The sequence below is a fragment of the Tachyglossus aculeatus genome, chromosome 11 (assembly GCF_015852505.1).
Source record: "Tachyglossus aculeatus isolate mTacAcu1 chromosome 11, mTacAcu1.pri, whole genome shotgun sequence".
Taxonomy (NCBI): Eukaryota; Metazoa; Chordata; class Mammalia; order Monotremata; family Tachyglossidae; genus Tachyglossus; species Tachyglossus aculeatus.
Genome location: NC_052076.1, coordinates 47,726,188 through 47,749,658, shown reverse-complemented (window position 1 = coordinate 47,749,658; position 23,471 = coordinate 47,726,188). Strand labels below are relative to the sequence as shown.

At 53.4% G+C, this 23,471-nt stretch overlaps 1 protein-coding gene across 1 annotated transcript; it reads left to right on the top strand.

The window, feature by feature from the left end:
• The first annotated feature begins 332 nt into the window (after positions 1–332).
• On the top strand, positions 333–22,996 carry SLC22A31 (solute carrier family 22 member 31). The gene is made up of 13 exons (XM_038754324.1): positions 333–435; positions 539–1,040; positions 3,984–4,062; positions 4,848–5,014; positions 5,082–5,211; positions 17,126–17,229; positions 17,494–17,648; positions 18,305–18,473; positions 19,007–19,152; positions 19,821–19,938; positions 20,143–20,357; positions 21,613–21,724; positions 22,307–22,996. Exons 1-13 carry the CDS (start codon positions 333–335, stop codon positions 22,719–22,721), a joined length of 2,415 nt encoding a protein of 804 aa, XP_038610252.1. The 3' UTR covers positions 22,722–22,996.
• Positions 22,997–23,471: the final 475 nt, after the last annotated feature.

Sequence of the window (23,471 nt, the reverse complement as noted above, 5' to 3'; positions counted from 1 at the left end):
TTTAATCTAAACAGTATAACATATTATATGGATTTATTATATAATATGATATAGTATATTGTATAATTATACATAATTACACATGTTAAATACATAAAAGTATATACGATTATATATTTCAATATTATATTTTAACATATAGCATGATAATGATAATCACCATAATAATGATGATGATAACTATTCTTATTATTACAAGGTGATCAGGTTGTCCCACGGGGGGGCTGACAGTTTTAATCCCCATTGGATAGATGAGGTAACAGACACAGAGAAGTGAAGTGCCTTGCCCCGGCACACGTCACGATGTCACACATGACACGACATGTCATGACATGACATGCCACACGTCAGTCAGCCACGCCACGCCCACGGCGCCCGGCCACGCCCACGAAAACCAGGCCACGCCCACCAACAGCCAGCCACGCCCACCATCCCGTAGACCACGCCCACCAACTTCGCAGACCACGCCCACTCAAGCCAGACCGCGCCCCCTCTTAGCCAGCCCACGCCCCCGGCGTTTGGCCACGCCCACTCACAGCCAAAGCCACGCCCCTAGCGGCCACGCCCCACACAGCCAGGCCACGCCCCCCGTCGCTTGGCCACGCCCACAAACCCACAGGCCACGCCCACACACAGACATGGCCTAGCCCCCTCGCAGCCAGCCCACGGCCCCGGCGCCTGGCCACGCCCACCAACCTGCAAGTCACGCCCACAAACCCGCGGGCCACGCCCACAACCCCGCATGTCACGCCCATTCACAGTCAGGCCACGCCCCTCGTGGCCGCGCCCACACCCCGGCGCTTGGCCACGCCCCTCACAGCCAAGCCACGCCCCCTCGTGGCTACGCCCCCCTCACAGCCAGCCCACGCACCGGATCTTGGCCACGCCCTCAAACCCGCAGACCACGCCCCTCACAGCCATGGGCGCGCCCCCTCGTGGCCGCGCCCCCTCGTGGCCGCGCCCCCTCACAGCCAGCCCACGCCCCCGGCGCTTGACCACGCCCACAAAACCGCAGGCCACGCCCACAGACCCACCACGCTGTGCCCAAAGTCACCCAGCTGACAGTTGGCAGGGTCGGGATTTGAACCCATGACCCCTGACTCCAAAGCTCGGGCTCTTTCCACTGAGGCACGCTGTGCCCAAACTCACCCAGCTGACAGTTGGCAGAGCCGGGATTTGAACCCATGACCTCTGACTCCAATCAATCAATCAATCGTATTTATTGAGCGCTTACTGTGTGCAGAGCACTGTACTCCAAAGCCCGGACTCTTTCCACTGAGCCACGCTGTGCCCTAAGTCACCCAGCTGACAGCTGGCAGAGGCGGGATTTGAACCCATGACCCCTGACTCCAAAGCCCGGCCTCTTTCCACTGAGCCACGCTGTGCCCAAACTCACCCAGCTGACAGTTGGCAGAGCCGATATTTGAACCCATGACCCCTGACTCCAGAGCCCGGGCCCTTTCCACTGAGCCACGCTGTGCCCAAAATCACCCAGCTGACAGTTGGCAGAGGCGGGATTTGAACCCATGACCCCCGACTCCAAAGCCCGGGCCCTTTCCACTGAGCCACGCTGTGCCCACAGTCACCCAGCTGACAGCTGGCAGAGGCGGGATTTGAACCCATGACCCCTGACTCCAAAGCCCGGGCTCTCTCCACCGAGCCACGCTGTGCCCAAACTCACCCAGCTGACAGTTGGCAGAGCCGGGATTTGAACCCATGACCTCTGACTCCAGAGCCCGGGCTCTTTCCACTGAGCCACGCTGTGCCCAAAGTTACCCAGCTTACAGTTGCTGAGTCGGAATTTGAACCCATGACCCCTGACTCCAGAGCCCGGGCTCTTTCCACTGAGCCACGCTGTGCCCTAAAAGTCACCCAGCTGACAGTTGGCAGAGCCGGGATTTGAACCCATGAGCCCTGACTCCAGAGCCCGGGCTCTTTCCACTGAGCCACGCTGTGCCCTAAGTCACCCAGCTGACAGCTGGCAGAGCCGGGATTTGAACCCATGACCTCTGACTCCAATCAATCAATCAGTCGTATTTATTGAGCGCTTACTGTGTGCAGAGCACTGTACTCCAAAGCCCGGGCTCTTTCCACTGAGCCACGCTGTGCCCACAGTCCCCCAGCTGACAGTTGGCAGAGGCGGGATTTGAACCCATGACCCCCGACTCCAAAGCCCGGGCCCTTTCCACTGAGCCACGCTGTGCCCACAGTCACCCAGCTGACAGTTGGCAGAGGCGGGATTTGAACCCATGACCCCTGACTCCAAAGCCCGGGCTCTCTCCACCGAGCCACGCTGTGCCCAAACTCACCCAGCTGACAGTTGGCGGAGTCGGGATTTGAACCCATGACCTCTGACTCCAGAGCCCGGGCTCTTTCCACTGAGCCACGCTGCTTCTCAGTAATCCAGTCGGGCTAGGATGAGAGATTGAACCAGCAGGGTAGAGGGCTGGGCTGGAGAAGGAGAGAAGGGAGGTGAGGTAGGAGGGGGCGAGGGGATGGATGGATGGACAGCCTTGAAGCCGCATGGCCAGGCTCCCAACTCTTCCCGCCCCCACGTGGTGTTGGGTAGGGACCGTCTCTAGATGTTGCCAGCTTGTACTTCCCAAGCGCTTAGTACGGTGCTCTGCATACAGTAAGCGCTCAATAAATGCGATTGAATGAATCCCCACTCCGGTCACGTCCACCCCCGAATGACCCTCCCAACATCCGCCCAGCTAGCTCTCTTCCTCCCTTCAAGGCCCTGCTGAGAGCTCACCTCCTCCAGGAGGCCTTCCCAGACTCAGCCCCCTCCTACCTCTCCCTCTCGTCCCCCTCTCCACCCCCCACGTCTTGCCTCCTTCCCTTCCCCACAGCACCTGTATTTATGTACATATGTTTGTACGTATTTATTACTCTATTTATTTTTTTATTTTACTTGTACATATCTATTCTATTTATTTTATTTTGTTAATATGTTTTGTTTTGTTCTCTGTCTCCCCCTTCTAGACTGTGAGCCCACTGTTGGGTAGGGACCGTCTCTATATGTTGTCAACTTGTACTTCCCAAGCGCTTAGTCCAGTGCTCTGCACACAGTAAGCGCTCAATACGATTGACTGATTGATTGATTGATTGACTGACCAAACGCCCACGACGTCAGGTCCCGCCCACGACCGCCCGATCATTCATTCTTTCATTCATTCATTCATTTGTATTGATCGCCTTGTAACCTCCCCGGCACTTAGAACAGTGCTTTGCACATAGTAAGCGCTTAACAAAAACCATCATTATTAATAAATGCTACCATTGGAAAGGGGAGACGAGACCAGACCACAAAACTGGGCCCACCCCATCATCGAACTGTGAGCCCCCCGTGGGCCAACCTGCTCGCCTTGTAACCTCCCCGGCGCTTAGAACAGTGCTTTGCACATAGTAAGTGCTTAATAAATGTATTATTATTATTATTATTATTACCATTAGAAGGGAAAGACAGACCACAAAACTGGGCCCACCCCATCATCGAACTGTGAGCTCCCCGTGGGCCAACCTGCTCGCCTTGTAACCTCCCCGGCGCTTAGAACAGTGCTTCGCACATAGTAAGTGCTTAATAAATGCCATTATCATTATTATTATTACCATTAGAAGGGAGAGACAGACCACAAAACTGGGCCCACCCCATCATCGAACTGTGAGCCCCCCGTGGGCCAACCTGCTCGCCTTGTAACCTCCCCGGCGCTTAGAACAGTGCTTTCAATCAATCAATCGTATTCATTGAGCGCTCACTGTGTGCAGAGCACTGTACTAAGCGCTTGGGAAGTACAAGTTGCTTTGCACAAATACCCTCATTATTAATAGATGCTACCATTAGAAGGGGGAGACGGCCCACTCAACTGGGCCCACCCCATCACTGCCAGGCAGTGCCAGGCCCTGCCGCCCCCCCCCCGGTGCCCTCCACCCCCCCACACACCTGGTGACGCCGGCCCCAAGGGTCCCGCCCCCGCCCCCAGCTGGACGCCGGGCCTCGCCCCTTCCGTGCCAGGCCCCGCCCCATCCCGCCTGGGCACGCCCCCCGACCCGCACCTGCTCGTTTGCCGCGCCTCACCACTGCCCTCTGCTCCCTGCTCCCTGCCCCGTGCCCCCTGCCCCCTGCCCCCTGCTCCCTCCTCCCTCCTCCCTGCTCCCTCCTCCCTCCTCCCTGCTCCCTCCTCCCTCCTCCCTGCCCCGTGGCCCCTGCTCCGTGTCCCGTGCCCCCTGCTCCGTGTCCCGTGCCCCCTGCTCCGTGTCCCGTGCCCCCTGCTCCCTACCCCGTGCCCCCTGCTCCCTACCCCGTGCCCCCTGCTCCCTACCCCGTGCCCCCTGCTCCCTACCCCGTGCCTCCTGCTCCCTGTCCCGTGCCCCCTGCTCCCTGTCCCGTGCCCACTGCTCCCTACCCCGTGCCCCCTGCTCCCTGTCTCGTGCCTCCTGCTCCCTGTCCCGTGCATCCTGCTCCCTGTCCCGTGCCCCCTGCTCCTTGTCCCGCGCCCACTGCCCCGTGCCCCCCGCTCCCTGTCCCGTGCCCACTGCCCCGTGCCCCTGCTCCCTGTCCCGCGCCCACTGCCCCGTGCCCCCTGCTCCCTGCCCACTGCCCTGTGCCCCCTGCCCCCTGCCCCGTGCCCCCTGCTCCCTGTCCGTGCCCACTGCCCCGTGCCCCCTTCTCCGTGCCCCCTGCTCCCTGTCCCGTGCCCCTGCTCCCTGCCCCGTGCCCTCTGCCCACTGCTCTGTGCCCCGTGTCCCGTGCCCCCTGCTCCCTGTGCCCCCTGCTCCCCGTGCCCCGTGCCCCGTGCCCCGTGCCCCCTGCCCCCTGTGGCCCGTGGCCCGTGCCCCTTATGGAGCGGGCGGGGCTGGGTGGCGGGTGGCGGGCGGTGCGGGCCGCCAGCTGCGTGCCCAACGCGTGGCTGTCGCTGTCGCTGCGGTCGGAGCTGCTGCTGACGGCCGTGCCGGCCCACCACTGCCGCCCGGACCGGGCGCTGCTGCCCGCCGCCCTGCGCGCCCTGGCCGGGCCGGCCCTGCTCAATGCCAGCGTCCCCACCCTCCCCCCGCCCCACGGCCGCTGGGCCCGGTGCCAGCTCTACCGCTACCCCCCCGTCCCACCCCGGGGACCCCACCCCCGGCCCCCCCAACGCCACCGGCCCCTGCACCCAAGGCTGGCACTACGCCCTGCCCACCGCCGGCCTCCTCAGCAACCCCGTCACCCAGGTAACAGCCCCAACAAGAAGAAGAAGAATGCCATCGATGAAGCGCTTACCAGGTGCCAAGCACCGTTGGCCTGTTAAGCTGATGATGGCATTTATACTAACGATCATAATAATGGGATGTGTCAAGCGCTTTTACTATCTGCGAAGCACTGCTCTAAGAGCTGGACTCAAGCTGATGATGGCATTTGTAATAATGATAAGAATGGTATTTGTCAAGCGCTTACTAGGTGCCAAGCACCGTTCTAAGAGCCGGACTGTTAAGCTGATGATGGCTTTTATAATAATGATAATAATGGGATTTGTCAAGCGCTTACTATGTGCAAAGCACCGTTCTAAGAGCCAGAATGTTAAGCTGATGATAGCTTCTATAATAATAATAATGGCATTTGTTAAGCGCTTACCATGTGCAAATCACTGTTCTGAGCGCTGGACTGTTAAGCTGGTGATGGCATTTATACTAACAATCATAATAATGGGATTTGTCAAGCGCTTACTAGGTGCCAAGCACCGTTCTAAGAGCTGGCCTGTTAAGCTGATGATAGCATTTATAATAACAATCATAATAATGGTATTTGTCAAGCGCTTACTATGTGCAAATCACTGTTCTGAGCGCTGGACTGTTAAGCTGGTGATGACATTTATACTAGCGATCATAATAATGGGATTTGTCAAGCGCTTACTAGGTGCCAAGCACCGTTCTAGGAGCTGGACTGTTAAGCTGATGATAGCATTTATAATAACAATCATAATAATGGTATTTGTCAAGCGCTTACTATATGCAAAGCACTGTTCTAAGCGCTGGACTGTTAAGCTGATGATGGCATTTATAATAACAGTCATAATAATGGGATTTGTCAAGCGCTTACTATATGCAAAGCACCGTTCTAAGAGCTGGACTCAAGCTGATGATGGCATTTGTAATAATGATAAGAATGGTATTTGTCAAGCGCTTACTAGGTGCCAAGCACTGTTGGCCTGTTAAGCTGATGATGGCATTTATGCTAACAATCATAATAATGGGATTTGTCAAGCGCTTACTAGGTGCCAAGCACCGTTCTAAGCGCTGGACTGTTAAGCTGATGATGGCTTTTATACTAATGATAATGATGGTATTTATAAAGCGCTTACTAGGTGCAAAGCACCGGTCTAAGAGCCGGACTGTTAAGCTGATGATGGCTTTTATAAGAAGAATAATGGTATTTGTTAAGCGCTTACTATGTGCTAAGAGCCGGACTGTTAAGCTGATGATGGCTTTTATAATAATAATCATAATGGCATTTGTTAAGTTCTTACTATGTGCAAAGCACTGTTGTAAGAGCTGGACTGTTAAGCTGATGATGGCTTTTATAATAAGAAGAATAATGGCATTTGTTAAGTGCTTACTATGTGCTAAGAGCCGGACTGTTAAGCTGATGATGGCTTTTATAATAATAATCATAATGGCATTTGTTAAGCGCTTACTATGTGCAAAGCACTGTTCTAAGCGCTGGACTGTTAAGCTGATGATGGCATTTATAAGAACAATCATAATAATGGGATTTGTCAAGCGCTTACTATATGCAAAGCACTGTTCTAAGAGCTGGACTCAAGCTGATGATGGCATTTATAATAATGATAATAATGGGATTTGTCAAGCGCTTACTATATGCAAAGCACTGTTCTAAGAGCTGAACTCAAGCTGATGATGGCATTTATAATAATGATAATAATGGTATTTGTCAAGCACTTACTATGTGCAAAGCACCGTTCTAAGAGCCGGACTGTTAAGCTGATGGTGGCTTTTATAATAAGAAGAATAATGGCATTTGTTAAGTGCTTACTATGTGCTGAGCGCTGGACTGTTAAGCTGATGATGGCATTTATACTAACAGTCATAATAATGGGATTTGTCAAGCGCTTACTAGGTGCCAAGCACCGTTCTAAGCGCTGGACTGTTAAGCTGATGATGGCTTTTATAAGAAGAAGAATAATGGCATTTGTTAGGTGCTTACTCTGTGCTAAGCGCTGGGCTGTTAAGCTGATGATGGCATTTATAACAATCATAATGGTATTTGTTAAGCTCTTACTATGTGAAAGCACTGTTCTAAGCGCTGATGGCATTTATAATAATAATGGTATTTGTCAAGCACTTACTATGTGCAAAGCACCGTTCTAAGAGCCGGACTGTTAAGCTGATGATGGCTTTTATAATAATAATAATAATAATAATGGGATTTGTTAAGCGCTTACTATGTACAAAGCACTTTTCTAAGAGCCGGAATGTTAAGCTGATGATGGCTTCTATAATAATAATAATAATGGCATTTGTTAAGCGCTTACTATGTGCAAAGCACTGTTCTAAGCGCTGGACTGTTAAGCTGATGACATTTATAATAACAATAATAATAATAGTATTTGTCAAGCACTTACTATATGCAAAGAACTGTTCTAAGCGCTGGACTGTGAAGCTGATGATGGCATTTATAATAACAATCATAATAATGGTATTTGTCAAGCACTTACTATATGCGAAGCACTGTTCTAAGAGCTGGACTGTTAAGCTGATGATGGCTTTTATAATAATAATAATGGCATTTGTTAAGCACTTACTATGTGCAAAGCACTGTTCTAAGCGCTGGACTGTTAAGCTGATGATGACATTTATAATAACAATCATAATAGTGATATTTGTCAAGCGCTTACTAGGTGCAAAGCACCGTTCTGAGAGCTGGACTGTTAAGCTGATGATGGCTTTTATAATAAGAAGAATAATGGCATTTGTTAAGTGCTTATTATGTACTAAGCGCTGGACTGTTAAGCTGATGGCATTTATAATAACAATCATAATGGTATTTGTTAAGCGCTTACTATGTGCAAAGCACTGTTTTAAGCGCTGATGGCATTTATAATAATAATAATAATGGTATTTGTCAAGCACTTACTATGTGTAAAGCACTGTTCTAAGAGCCGGACTGTTAAGCTGATGATGGCTTTTATAATGATGATAATAATGGCATTTGTTAAGCGCTTACTATGTGCAAAGCACTGTTCTAAGTGCTGGACTGTTAAGCTGATGGCATTTATAATAACAATCATAAAAATGGGATTTGTTAAGTGCTTACTATGTGCAAAGCACTGTTCTAAGAGCCGGACTGTTAAGCTGATGATGGCTTTTATAGTAAAAATAATAAAGGCATCTGTTAAGTGCTTACTATGTGCAAAGCACTGTTCTGAGCGCTGGACTGTTAAGCTGATGATGGCATTTATAATAATGGTATTTGTTAAGCACTTACTAGGTGTAAAGCACCGTTGGACTGTTAAACTGATGATGGTATTTATAATAATAATAATGGTATTTGTTAAGCGCTTACTAGGTGCAAAGCACCGTTGGACTGTTAAGCCGATGATTACTTTTATAATAACAATAATAATAATGGTATTTGTTAAGTGCTTACTACGTGCAAAGTACCGTTGGACTGTTAAGCCTATGATGGCATTTATAATAACAATAATAATAATGGTGTTTGTTAAGCGCGTATTAGGTTCAAAGCACCGTTGGACTGTTAAGCCGATGATGGCATTTATAATAACAATAATGATAATGGTATTTGGTAAGCGCTTACTAGGTGCAAAGCACCGTTGGACTGTTAAGCTGATGATGGCATTTATAATAATAATAATGCATGGCTCAGTAGAAAGAGCCCGGGCTTTGCAGTCAGAGGTCACGGGTTCAAATCCCAGCTCCGCCACTTGTCAGCTGTGTGACTTTGGGCAAGTCACTTCACTTCTCTGGGCCTCAGTTCCCTCATCTGGAAAATGGGGATTAAGACTGTGAGTCCCCCGTGGGACAACCTCATCACCTTGTAACCTCCCCAGCGCTTAGAACAGTGCTTTGCACCTAGTAAGCGCTTAATAAATGCCATCATCATCATTATTATTATTATTATTATTATAATGGCATTTGTCAAGTGCTTACTAGGTGCAAAGCACCATTCTAAGCACTGGACTGTTAAGCTGATGATGGCATTTATAATAATAATAACAATAATGGTATTTGTTAAGCGCTTACTATGTGCAAAGCACTGTTCTAAGCGCTGGACTGTTAAGCTGATGATGGCATTTATAATAATAATAATGGGATTTGTTAAGCACTTACTATGTGCAAAGCACTGTTCTAAGTGCTGGACTTAAGCTGATGATGGCATTTATAATAATAATAATAATAATAATATTTGTCAAGTGCTTACTATGTGCAAAGCACTGTTCTAAGCGCTGGGGAGGTTACAAGGTGATCAGGTTGTCCCATGGGGGGCTCACAGACTTAATCCCCCATTTTACAGATGAGGGAATTGAGGCACAGAGATGTGAAGTGACTTGCCCAAAATCACACAGTTGACAATTGGCAGAGCTGGGATTTGAACCCATGACCTCTGACTCCAAAGCCCGTGCTCTTTCCACTGAGCCATGCTGCTATATGCCTGGCACTCCATTACTATATATATATATATATATATATATATATATGCTTGTACATATTTATTACTCCATTTATTTTACTTGTACATATCTATTTTATTTATTTTATTTTGTTAATATGTTTTGTTTAGTCATCTGTCTCCCCCTTCTAGACTGTGAGCCCCCTGTTGGGTAGGGACCATCTGTATATGTTGCCAACTTGGACTTCCCAAGCGCTTAGTACAGTGCTCTGCACACAGGAAACGCTCAAGAAATACGATTGAATGAATGAATACTAAGCACGCAGGAAGCGCTCAATGAGAAACAGTGTGGCTCAGTGGAAAGAGCACGGGCTTTGGAGTCAGAGGTCAGGGGTTCAAATCCCTGCTCTGCCAATTGTCAGCTGTGTGACTTTAGGCAAGTCAGTTCTCTGGGCCTCAGTTCCCTCATCTGTAAAATGGGGATTAAGACTGAGCGCCCCACGTGGGACAAACCGATCACCTTGTATCCCCCAGCGCTTAGAACAGTGCTTTGCACATAGTAAGCACTTAACAAATACCATCATCATTATTATTATTATTATTATTATTATTAATAACAATTACATTTATTAAGTGCTTACTATGTGCCTGGCACTCCACCACTAAGAGCTCTGCACGCAGGAAGCACTCAATGAGAAGCAGCGTGGTTCAGTGGAAAGAGCCCGGGCTTCGGAGTCAGAGGTCATGGGTTCAAATCCCGGCTCCGCCAACCGTCAGCTGTGTGACTTTAGGCAAGTCACTTCACTTCTCTGGGCCTCAGTTACCTCATCTGGAAAATGGGGATGAAAGCCGTGAGCCCCCTGTGGGACAACCTGATCACCTTGTAACCTCCTCAGTGCTTAAAACAGTGCTTGGCACATAGTAAGCGTTTAACAAATACCATCATTATTATGATTATTAATAAATACGATTGATTGCATGAATGAATAAGCGCTGAGGTCATTCATTCGTTCATTCAATCGTATTTATTGAGCGCTTCCTGTGTGCAGAGCACTGGACTAAGCGCTTGGGAAGTCCAAGTTGGCAACATCTAGAGATGGTCCCTACCCAACAACGGGCTCACAGTCTAGAAGGGGGAGACAGACAACAAAACAAAATCGGCTCGGACACAGCCACTGTCATTCATTCATTCAATCGTATTTATTGAGCGCTTCCTGTGCGCAGAGCACTGGACTAAGCGCTTGGGAAGTACAAATTGGCAACAGATGGAGACGGCCCCTACCCCACGACGGGCTCACAGGCTAGAAGGGGGAGACAGACAACAAAACATATAGACAGGTGTCAATGCCATCAGAATAAATAGAATTATAGCTAGCTACCCATCGTTAATAATATAAATAGAGTAATAAATATGGACAAAGATACACAAGTGCTGTGGGGAGGGGAAGGGGGTAGGGCAGAGGGAGGGAGTGGGGGTGATGGGGAGGGGAGGGGGAGCAGAGGAAAGGGGGGGCTCACAATCTCAATCCCCATTTTATGGATGAGGGAACTGAGGCCCAGAGAAGTGATTTGCCAAGGTCACACAGCAGAGAAGGGGCGGAACTGGGATTAGAACCCACGTCCTTCTGACTCTCAGGCTCGGGACTCAGGGAGGGCAAAGGGCGCCGGCCCCAGCCCCGACCCCTGGCCTGCTGCCTTACCTCCTTCCCCTCCCCACAGCACCTGTATATATGTATATATGTTTGTACATATTTATTACTCTATTTTATTTGTACATATTTATCCTATTTATTTTATTTTGTTAATATGTTTTGTTCTCTGTCTCCCCCTTCTAGACTGTGAGCCCGCTGTTGGGTAGGGACCGTCTCTATATGTTGCCGACTTGGACATCCCAAGTGTGTGCTCTGCACACAGTAAGCGCTCAATAAATACGATTGAACGAATGAATGAATGAAAAGTTCCCACCCCCAGCTGGGCTCTCTGGCAGTCTGGGATGGGAGGGGGTGGGGGCTACCGAAGGTTTGGGGTCCAGAGCGCTGGGGCAGGGGAAGAGGGGGGCCTGGGGCCGGGGTGACTTGCTTAGGCAGTGGGTTGGGGTTGGGGTCACCCAAACTGGGGGGTCATCGCCCTCACCACCCTTTATTATTATTATTATTCATTCATTCATTCAATCGTATTTATTGAGCACTTACTGTGTGCAGAGCACTGTACTAAGCACTTGGGAAGTATTATGGTACTCGTTAAGCGCTTACTATGTGCCGAGCACTGTACTAAGCCCTGGGGTAGATCCAAGTCAATCGAGTTGGACAGTGTCCCTGTCCCGCGTAGGGCTCACAGTCTTCATCCCCATTTTCCAAATGAAGGAACTGAAGCCTAGAGAATAATAATAATAATAATAATGATGATGGCATTTGTTAAGTGCTTATTATGTGCAAAGCACTGTTCTAAGCACTGGGGTAATAATAATAATGATGGCATTTATTAAGCGCTTACTATGCACAAAGCATTGTTCTAAGCACTGGGGAGGTTACAAGGTGATCAGGTTGTCCCACGGGGGGCTCACAGTCTTAATCCCCATTTGACAGATGAGGGAACTGAGGCCAAGAGAAGTGAAGTGACTTGCCCAAAGTCACCCAGCTGACAATTGGCGGAGCTGGGATTTGAACCCATGACCCTGACTCCAAAGCCTGGGCTCTTTCCACTGAGCCACGCTGGATACAAGGTGATCAGGTTGTCCGCCGTGGGGCTCACGGTCTTCATCCCCATTTTACAGCTGAGGTCACTGTGGCTTAGAGAAGTTAAGTGAGCCCACTGTTGGGTAGGGACTGTCTCTATAGGTTGCCAACTTGTACTTCCCAAGCGCTTAGTACAGTGCTCTGCACACAGTAAGCGCTCAATAAATACAATTGATTGATTAAGTGACTTGCCCAAGGTCCCAGGATTCGAGCCCATGACCTCTGAACCCCCAGCCCGGGCTCTTTCCACTGAGCCGCAAAATCATCATCATCAATCGTATTTACTGAGCGCTTACTATGTGCAGAGCACTGTACTAAGCGCTTAGGAAGTACAAATTGGCAACATATAGAGACAGTCCCTACCCAACAGTGGGCTCACAGTCTAAACAGTGGGCTCACAGTCTAAATGACCAGCCCAAGGTCACACAGCAGGCAGGTGGCAGAGCCAGGATTAGAGCCCATGACCTTCCGAATCCCAGGCCTGTGCTCTACGCATGCTGCTTCTCCCCTTAAAAGGGGGGCTGTAATGGGGGTCCTTGGGGTCCCCGAAGAGGTAAGAGGGGCTCCGCTGATCCCATCGCACCCTATCCCTGCCAGGCTGTGGATCCTTCTCCCCCCACTCCCCCACCTTATTCCCTTCTTCCCATCCCCTGCCCCCATCAATCAATCAATCGTATTTATTGAGCACTTATTGTGTGCAGAGCACTGTACTAAGCGCTTGGGAAGTACAAGTTGGCAACTTATAGAGACGGTCCCTACCCAACAGTGGCCCGGGCGCTGGGACTCCTTGTCCCGAAACCCCGGAAGCCTGGACAGGAGCCAGACACTCTGGCCGCTCTCACAGTGCCCTTCCCCTGCCCTCGGCCCCCCTTCTCCCGTGAAGGTGGGGACCATAGCAGGGGGAAAGAACAGGGAGCCGAATCAAGCAGTCATTGCTATTTGCTGAGCGCTTACTGCGTGCAGAGTAAAATGTACATCTGTAAAATGGGAATTAAGACTGGGAGTCCCCCTGTGGGACAACCTGATCGCCTTGTATCCCCCCAGCGCTTAGAACAGGGCTTAGCACACAGTAAGCGCTTAACAAATACCACCATTATTATTATTATTATTATGTACAGAATATAATGTACAGAGTACAGTACGCTTGGGAAGAGTACAGTGCAGTCTTCTAGACTGTGAGCCTGCTGTTGGGTAGGGACTGTCTCTATATGTTGCCAACTTATGTTTCTTGACTGTGAGCCCACTGTTGGGTAGGGACCGTCTCTATACGTTGCCAACTTGTACTTCCCAAGTGCTTAGTACAATGCTCTGCATACAGTAAGCGCTCAATAAATACGATTGATTGATTGATTGATTATGTCTCCCCCTCCCCCCCTCCTTCCCCTCCCCACAGCACCTGTATGTTTGTATATATGTTTGTACGTATTTATTACTCTATTTTATTTGTACATGTTTATTCTATTTATTTTATTTTGTTAATATGTTTTGTTCTCTGTCTCCCCCTTCTAGACTGTGAGCCCACTGTTGGCTAGGGACCGTCTCTATAAGTTGCCAACTTGTACTTCCCAAGCACTTAGTACAGTGCTCTGCACACAGTAAGTGCTCAATAAATGCGATTGATTGATTGATTGATTATGTCTCCCCCTCCTCCCCCTCTCCTTCCCCTCCCCACAGCACCTGTATGTTTGTATATATGTTTGGACGTATTTATTACTCTATTTTATTTGTGCATATTTATTCTATTTATTTTATTTTGTTAATATGTTTTGTTCTCTGTCTCCCCCTTCTAGACTGTGAGCCCACTGTTGGGTAGGGACCGTCTCTATAAGTTGCCAATTTGTACTTCCCAAGCACTTAGTACAGTGCTCTGCACACAGTAAGCGCTCAATAAATACGATTGATTGATTATGTCTCCCCCTCCTCCCCCTCTCCTTCCCCTCCCCACAGCACCTGTATATTTGTATATGTGTTTGTATGTATTTATTACTCTATTTTATTTGTACATATTTATTCTATTTATTTATTTTGTTAATATGTTTTGTTCTCTGTCTCCCCCTTCTAGACTGTGAGCCCACTGTTGGGTAGGGACTGTCTCTATAAGTTGCCGACTTGGACTTCCCAAGCGCTTAGTACAGTGCTCTGCGTACAGTAAGTGCTCAATAAATGCGACTGACTGAATGAATGAACTTGTACTTCCCAGGCGCTTAGTACAGTGCTCTGCATACAGTAAGCGCTCAATAAATACAATTGAATGAATGAATGAACTTGTACTTCCCAAGCACTTAGTACAGTGCTCTCCACACAGTAAGCGCTCAATAAATACGATTGAATGAATGAATGCAATAGAGCTGGTATTGCCCTCAGGGAACTTTCAGTCTAATAATAATAATAATAATGATGATGAAGAAGCATGGTTCAGTGGAAAGAGCACAGGCTTTGAAGTCAGAGGTCATGGATTCAAATTCCAGCTCCACCAATTGTCAGTTGTGTGACTTTGGTTAAGTCACTTAACTTCTCTGTGCCTCAGTTACCTCATCTGTAAAATGGGGGTGAAGACTGGGAGCCCCCCATGGGACAACCAGATCACCTTGTAACCTCCACAGTGCTTAGAACAGTGCTTGGCGCATAGTAAGCATTTAATAAATGTCATTATTATTATTATTATTATTTGTTAAGCGCTTACTATGTGCCAAGCACATGTTCTAAGCTCTGGGGTACATACAAGGTAATCAGGTTGTCCCACTTGGGGCTCACAGTCTTAATCCCCATTTTACAGCTGAGGTCACTGAGGCCCAGAGAAGTGAATTGACTTGCCCAAAGTCACACAGCTGACAAGTGGCGGAGTCGGGATTAGAACCCATGACCTCTGACTCCCAAGCCCGGGCTTTTTCCACTGAGGCATGCTGCTTCAGTCTAAAGGAGGAGAGGGACCCTCGACTGTGAGCCCACTGTTGGGCAGGGACTGTCTCTATATGTTGCCAACTTGTACTTCCAAAGCGCTTAGTACAGTGCTCTGAACACAGTAAGCGCTCAATAAATACGATTGATTGATTGAAGTACACATTGCATCCGAATATGGACGTTCATTCATTCACTCATTCATTCAGTTCATATTTATTAAGTGCTTACCGTGTGCAGAACACTGTACTAAGCGTTTGGAAAAGTATGTCACAGCCATAAAGAGTGACAATCCCTGCCCACAACGAGCTCAGAGTCTAGAGGGACTGTGGGGCTGGGGTTGGGGTGTTTAAGGGGAACAGATACAACTACATGAACGCAGAAGCGGGGTAGGGCCCGGGGAAGTCTACGTGTCGGGGGTGGGGAGGCATTGTATATATTTGTACATATTTATAACTCTATTTTATTTGTACATGTTTGCTATTCTATTTTATTAATGATGCTTATCTAGCTATAATTCTATTTATTCCGACGGTATTGTCACCTGTACTGGTTTTGTTTTGTTGTCTGTCTCTCCCTTTTAGAATGTGAGCCCGTTTTTGGGTAGGGACCGTCTCTATATGTTGCCGACTTGTACGTCCCAAGCGCTCAGTACAGTGCTCTGCACACAGTAAGCGCTCAGTAAATATGATGGAATGAATGAGGCCTGGGGAGGGGAGGCTTCCTGGATACGGCTGGACTGGGGGACCGCTTGGGAGAAGGGCTCGGACTTGTCGCAGCTTGAGATGGGGACTCGGGGCCAGCCTGGGCCAGCTCGCAGGGCGCAGGCACGGGCCCCTCTCTCCGTCTGCCTCAGTGGAAAGTGGGGGCTCCCCCATCCCCGAGTGGCTCACCATGTTAGAGTGCGGTAACCGAGGGTGTGCCTGCCAGGGTCCTCGGGCCCCCCTCCATTCATTCAGTCGTATTTATTGAGCACTTACTGTGTGCAGAGCACTGTACTAAGCGCTTGAGGGCCAGGCCCAGCTCAAAGTCAAGGTTGCCCAGAGAAGACCTTCTCTGGAGGCCTTCCCAGACTGAGCCCCTTCCTTCCTCTCCCCCCTGCCATCCCCCCATCTTACCTCCTTCCCTTCCCCACAGCACCTGTATATATGTATATATGTTTGTACATATTTATTACTCTATCTATTTATTTTACTTGTACATATCTATTCTATTTATTTTATTTTGTTAGTATGTTTGCTTTTGTTCTCTGTCTCCCCCTTTTAGGCTGTGAGCCCACTGTTGGGTAGGGACTGTCTCTATATGTTGCCAATTTGTACTTCCCAAGCGCTTAGTACAGTGTTCTGCACATAGTAAGCACTCAATTAATACGATTGATGATGATGATGATGATGATGAAGACAGTGCGGAGGCGATGCCCCTCGTTCCCTCCTTTCCACGGTTCTGTATGCTGGGTCCTGGAGCAGCCCTCCTTTGGGCGGCACTGATCCGGGCCTCTGGGCCGCCCCGGCGAGCCGCAGAGGGAGCCGGGAGCCCATGGCATTTGGCTCTCAGCTCCCAGTAGCCTTTCTGTGGACAGCCGGAGCCCGGAGTATGGCTGGGCCTCTCCCACGGGTCTCTCCATCCTCCACCCCCTGGGGAGAGCCTCGGGCAGCAGCCCCCCAGGAGCAGCCCTTGGGCAGCCAACCTGAGCAGAGAGGTTTGGGGGACAGGGAGGGCCAGGGGGACGGGAGGCGGGTGGGGTTGGTGATCCCCACCGTGCTGAGCTCCGGCCATCCCAGCGATCGGAGTGCGGAGGGGCCTGGGGGGCGAGGGGGCCCGGCCGGTGGGGGGCCCTGGGTGACCATCTCTGGGTGTCGTCCTGCAGTGGGACCTGGTGTGCGCTGATGGCTGGAAGGTGCCTCTGGAGCAGACCACCTACCTACTGGGCTGGCTGCTGGGCTGCCTGGGCCTGGGCTCCGCCTGTGACAGGTGAGGGCCGCCCACCGGACCGGACTTTCCGTTGCACCGATGCCCTGCGGCCTGGCTCGAGTCCCTCCATCCCCCGGGGGTTGCCGTGCGCCCACATGTGTGGCCTGCCTGGGGGAAGGGATGGGGACACACGTGTGTCTGGCTTCTTGCTTCCGTCTAACCTCTGCCAGCCTGTGCAGCCTCCCAAGCCTGGCCTCCTCCCCCCATCCTCACCCCCAGTCTCCACGAGCCTCCCCGACTCCCCGTGCCTCCTCCCACCCACAGGTTTGGTCGCCGTGCTGTATTTGTGACCTGCCTGCTACTGTCCACGCTGCTGGGTGCGGGAGTGGCGTTGGCCGTGAACTACGTCATGTTCCTGTCCCTGAGGCTGCTTCATGGTGTTGTGCTGGCGGGTGCCTTCCTCTCCCTCTATGTGGCACGTGAGTGTACAGGCGGGGGGGTGTCGGGGCCTGGGGAGGGGGGCACGGGATGGGTCTTCAGCTCCAGTTTCTCGCAGGAGGCACCCGGGGGCCCCAGCTGGGCAGGGGCCCCCCGGCACTGGCTCCCTCAGCCGCTGGCTGCATCGCCCCACCGGTCCTGGTCTTCCCACTCGAAGCCTCAACTGGACCATGGAAACTGGCGGGGTCACAGTTGAGGGGGGCCGGGGGGAGGACAGAGCCAGCGAGAGGGCTCACCAGGTGCCCAGAGAAGTGCCATCCTTGGGATGGGCCAGGATGTAGGGGACGGGGAGAAGGGCCTGATGGTAGGAAGCGTGGGCAGGGAGAGGTTGCAGAGGGGTGGGGCGGCAGGGGGCAGGTGGAGAGAGGCTCTGGCCCGGGTGGGCAGAGGGGAGGAGCCCTTCCCCGGGGTCCTGGGCAGTCTCTGGCAGCTGTTTGTCCTAAAGCTGAGAGTGTTTGCACAAGGCGGGAAGCGGGCATTCCTGGATGGAGAGGGGGCAGGGCTGTGAGCAGTGCCCGCTGTTGCTGTGGAAGCACCCGTCTCTGAAGAGGGGTGGGCTGGCAGGACCCTGGAGGTCCTTGGAGAGGGCAGTGGGGAGCCCCAGTGACCTCCCGACTCCCCATCCTCCCCAATGTAGGGCTGGAGCTGTGCGACCCCCCTCATCGCCTGGTGGTGACCGTGGTGGCCGGGCTGTTCTGGGTGGCGGGGAAGCTGCTCCTGCCTGGCCTGGCCCTGCTGTGCAAGGACTGGAGGCTCCTGCAGGGTCTCATCACCCTGCTCCTGGCCCTGCTGCTCTTCTTCTGGGGGTCAGTCAGTGGCGGCCGGGCAGTGGGGAGGCTTGGGGGGCCCAGTTCTGGCCGTGCCCTTCTTAGGGGCCTCTGGGTGGGATCCTGCGTGCAGGGAGGAGTCGGTCCTCTCCCTCCTCTCCCCCACCATGCCCCCGCTCCTCCTCTTCTCCCACTCTTCCTCCCGCTTCACCGTCACGGGTCAGGGTCGGGCCCCGAGCCAAGTGGCACCAGCTCAGGGCCCTCCAGACTATTGACCTTCGAGCCATGCAGGTTGTCGAGGGCAGCTCCAGGATATTCCAGGGACTCCAGGCCTCTCCTCCCGGGAGCTGTGTCTGCCGAAACCCCTCGGGTGGTCGGAGCCGGCAGGGTGGGCAGGGTGGAAGGGAGGCAGGGGAGAAGGCCCAGAGGTCTGCTCAGCAGTAGTCAGGGCCTTATGCTTGCTGCCCCTCCGGGGCAAGGCCCCGGGCACCTGGGTCCAGCAGAACCCAGGAGGGGCAACCAAGAGGACTCGGGGAAGGGGCCGGACCTCCTAGTGTTTGGGTTTGTCGCAGGCCCCCGGCTTTGTTCCCGGAGTCACCCCGCTGGCTCCTGGCCACCCAGCAACTAGCCAGAGCCAAGAAGATACTGAGGCGGTTTGCGGAGGCCAGCGACCTCAACCTGGAGGAGGCGCCTTCTGGGGAAGATGCCCCCGCTGCGGGTGAGTTTCCCTGCCTCCCCCCGCCCCGCCACCACACAGTCCCCCTGATCACGGGTGGACACCAGTCCTCTGCTGTGCCTCCATCCCGGCTGTGGGTGGATACCGCTCCTCTCCTCTGTGTCCCCTGGGCTGCAGGAAGACGTCTCCTCTCTGCTCTCCCCAGCTGTGGGTGGCATCTCTCCTGTACATCCCCTGGCTGTGGGTGGCACCTCTCCTCTGTGCTCTCCTTGGCTATGGGCAGGCTCCTCTACACCTTGGTCTTCCCTTCTTCTTTCCGTCTCTCTCCCCCTCCACCCACCTAGGATGGAGACTGGTCCTTGGTGTGAGGAGGAGGAGGAGGAGGAGGAGGAGGGTACCAGGCTGGACCCATCCTCTGCAGAGGGACTAAGAACAACATCCTCTTGCTCTTGAATTCTGGGGATTAGCCGGAGAGGAGGTCACGCTGCGTCTCTTCTTGTCTCTGCATCTCTTCCTGTCTCTGCATCTCTCCCTGCCTCCACATCTCTCCTTGTCTCCGAGCAGTGGGTAGGGAAGATGGGGGAGGGTAAGTCCGGTTTGCTGTTACCAGACCAGGCCCTTGGTCCCCGCAATGGCATAGCGAGCCCCCCTGCTCTTCCTCTTCTCCTTCCTCCGGCCTCTCCTTCCTCTCTGGTGGCCGCATGGGCCAGCGGCGACAGAACTCGATGTGCTCTCGGCCCGGCGTTCTCAGCCCCAGTACCAGCCCATCTGCAAGGTCCTGAGCAACAGAGTCATCGGGAGAAACAGCCTCATCCTGGGCTTTACCTCGTAAGGACCGGGCGGTGGAGGAGGGCGGGGGCTGGGCCTGAGGATGCGTATGTGGACAGTGTGCACAGTTTGCGGGGCTGTGTACACACACCCCACGGACGGGGTATGGAGGCACGCATGGGGGTTGCCAACTGTTGCTCGGGGCCCGTGATTCTGACCCCCCCCGTCCACGGGGTCCGTGTCTCCCCCATCGCGGACAACCAGGCTGATCGGCAGCGGCATCCGGCACAGCTTTGCCCGAAACCTGGCCCCATACCAGCCGCGCTTCTACTTCCCCTACTTCCTGCTGGCCGGGCTGGAGGCAGCCGCCTGCCTCTTCCTGGGCCTGACCGCCGAGCGCTTCGGCCGCCGCGCCGTCCTGCTGCTCTGCACCATCCTGACCAGCCTGGCCTCGCTGCTGCTCCTCGCCCTCACCCAGTGTAAGTTCAGGCCTCGCCACCTCCTCCCCCGGTCACCCCCTCATTGCCCAGGGGCCACGATTTGTGCTGCCTCTGCCCCTGTGAACGCACAGGCTGTTTCTCCAAGCGGGGCTGCTGTCTGAACCCCACTGGCCTTGGCTTGAGCCGGGCCGGCCCTGGGCCGTGGGCTCGGGGTCTCCGACCGGTTAGAGAGGCAGTAGAGTCGGGCTGCCCTGACACACCTGGTGCCCTGTTCTCCCGGGAAGGGTACAGTGCACCTTGGCAGAGGGAGGGCCTAGAAAACACTGTACTGTACTGAGTACTAAGGTAGATCCAAGATAATCCGGCCGGGCACAGACCCCGTCCTGCGTGGGGCTCATAGTCTAATGAAGAGGCAGACTGGGTATTGCGGAACAGAGGCACAGGGAGGTTGTGAGTTGCCCAAGGTCACACAGCGGCTAAATGGCGGAGCTGGGATTAGGGGCCGGGTCGGCCGACTCGCAGGCCAATGGTCTTTCTCCTAGGGCACGGGTCTGCCCCAGCCCAGGGAGCCCAGGCCGCTCTCCTCTCGGTGCCCCCACCCAAGGGGATGGGGACCGTGGACTGTGTCCACTGTGACTATGCCAGGCAGCCTGCAGCCGATAGCCGAGGGAGCCCCCGGTTCGTGGTCCTCGCCTCCACCGCAGCTTCCCAGCCGTCCGTCTGCCGGGCACCACGTAGCCCACCCTACTGCCCCAAGCTCCGGGTGAAGGGACAGGGGAACAAGAGGCCTAAGAGGACCCTGCTGTCTGCCCTTCTCTCACACCCCAGCCTACTGCTACCAGGACAACTTATTTCTTCAATCTAGGCCTTCCGCCTCCTTTTCTTCCTCCTCCTCCCCCTTGACTCACCCCTGGCTGCTCAAGCTTTTCTGGTTTCCACCACGATGGCCAAAACACACTCCCTCCTCTTTGAAGTCTGTCTGGATTACCATTCTTCCCACATGGGTAGCTCTGTGGCCTGGGGCTGGCATCTACATTGTGGAGTTCAGCACACTGGGGCCTTTGGTCTGGTGGTACCACTCCCATTAGGCAGCTCTTGGGAAGCCCCTGAGGCAGGGGCTGGTCGTCTTCCAAATGGCTCTTTCCACATTGGGGCAAATCTGGGTGTTTGGGGGACGATAGAAGGAGAGGGTAGGGAAGGAAAGACTGACCAATCGAATGATAGTATTTACTGACTGTCTACTGTGTGCCCTCCTGCCCTTCTCCGATTTGATGTCTCGATGTCTTGGTTTCAGATCTGCAGGGCTGGACCGTCCTGTTCCTCTCCATCCTTGGTCTCCTGGGGTCCTATGCCATCTCCACGCTCAGCAGTATCTTTGCCAGCGAAGTCCTTCCCACCGTGGTCAGGTAGCATCCCTCCCCGCCCCCCAACCTCACCCCAAGAAAAGCAGAAAAGAGGCTGGGTGTCCTCACGGCTGGGGGCTCCCATAGGGACCCTGAAGCCAGGGCCTTCCCCAACATCTTCTGCTTCCCTTCTGCCCAAGGAAGACCCTCTGCTCCAGTTATGGCCCTCCCCGTCACCCCAGGGTCAGCCTTCCCTGGTTGGGACTGCCCTTCCTCGCCCACACTGCTTCTAGGGAAGCAGCGTGGCTTAGTGGATAGAGCACGGGCCTCGGGGTCAGAAGTTCTAATCTGACTGGCTTCTAATCCCCTCTCCACCACTCGTCTGCTGTGTGACCCTGGGCAAGGCACTTCACTTCTCTGGATCTCAGTTACCTCATCTGTAAAATGGAGGTTAAGACTGTGAGCCCCATGTGCGACAGGGACTCTGTCCAACCTGATTAACTTGTGTTTAACCTAGTGTTCAGAACAGTGCTTGGCACCTAGTAAGGGCTTAACAAATACCGTTATTATTATTACTATTCTTCGTCACCCCCTGCTCCCCTTCCTCCTGCCCCCTGCCTGCCCTCACCCCCTCCTTCCTTGCAGAGGTGCTGGGCTGGGCCTCATCATGGCCGCAGGCTTCCTGGGCCAGGCGGTGGCCCCCATCATGGACATCCACAACCACCATGGCTTCTTCCTGCACCACGTGGTGTTTGCCTCCTTCGCCATCCTCTCCATGCTCAGCATCATGCTGCTGCCCGAGACCCGGGGCAAGGTCTTGCCCGAGTCCCTCAAAGATGGGGAAGGGCAGCGCCGCTCTCCACTCTTCCTGTCTCGTCGCCTCCGTCGCGGCGGCAGTCCCCAGGACCACATGCCCCTTCTCTTGCCCTCCACCCCGGAGCAGTACGCCCGCCTCGCCGCCACCACCCGGAAAATACTGGAAGCCGGGGCCTTCCCCCAACTCCACGGGGTGCCCCCAAGACCCAAACTCTCATCCTCACACGGGCCGACCCACACCTAGCCGGTAGCCCCACTTCTCCAAACTCAAGGCAGCTCTTCTGGACTCTGAGGACACACAGCTCCCGCTGCCCCTGGGGTCTGGCGGGGAGATGCTGCCAGGCCACTTCTGTGGCCGTGGGCAGGCAGGCCTGGGCCTGGCCTCCGCCGGGGCAGCGTGGACAGCGGATGCTTGGACTCCATCATCCCAGCCGCCTCCGTCAGCCTGGGCCCACGTGGTGGGCCTGCCTCTTGCCCTTTCCCCCTTCAGGTTTGGATAAACCTTTCGTGGAAACTCTCCCCGGGCCCCGCTTTCTCCTGTAAGGCCCACCTCCCTGACGCTGCCCTGAGCCGGGCTGAGGGAGGTGCTCACTCCCTGATATTGCCCTGGTTATCTCCTCCCCATCACCCCTGTCCTGGCCCCCTGCCCCCAGGCTCTGCTTCCCCCTGTACAGATCAGCACCCTGCTGCTGCCCTGGGCTGAACTGAGGGCTGAAGGAGGTGCCCGCTCCCTGATACTCCCATGGGCATCGCCTCCCCTTCAGTACAGCTCTGAGCCCCTGCCCCTGGGGTGGCCAGGGCAGTGATCTGGGGCAGAAAGTTACCCTCTCACATTACCCCTGGCCCCAGGCTGAGTTCCAGGCACTCTGGTCGCAGGGGCATGGGGGGAAAGAGAGAGAGAGAGAGAGCCAGCCCCCCGTCTTTCCCTGCTGCCACCCACCCCCCCACACCCCTGGCCCCGGAACAGACAAGAGCCATGGCCGCTGTCCCAGCT

Bases quoted from the DNA above. Each gene is read 5' to 3' on its own strand.
- SLC22A31 (XM_038754324.1), top strand. From the start codon at position 333: ATGACATGCCACACGTCAGTCAGCCACGCCACGCCCACGGCGCCCGGC. The intron at 5,212-17,125 runs GTAACAGCCCCA...GTCGTCCTGCAG, and splicing joins TCAGCAACCCCGTCACCCAG to TGGGACCTGGTGTGCGCTGA. The intron at 21,725-22,306 runs GTAGCATCCCTC...CCTTCCTTGCAG, and splicing joins GTCCTTCCCACCGTGGTCAG to AGGTGCTGGGCTGGGCCTCA.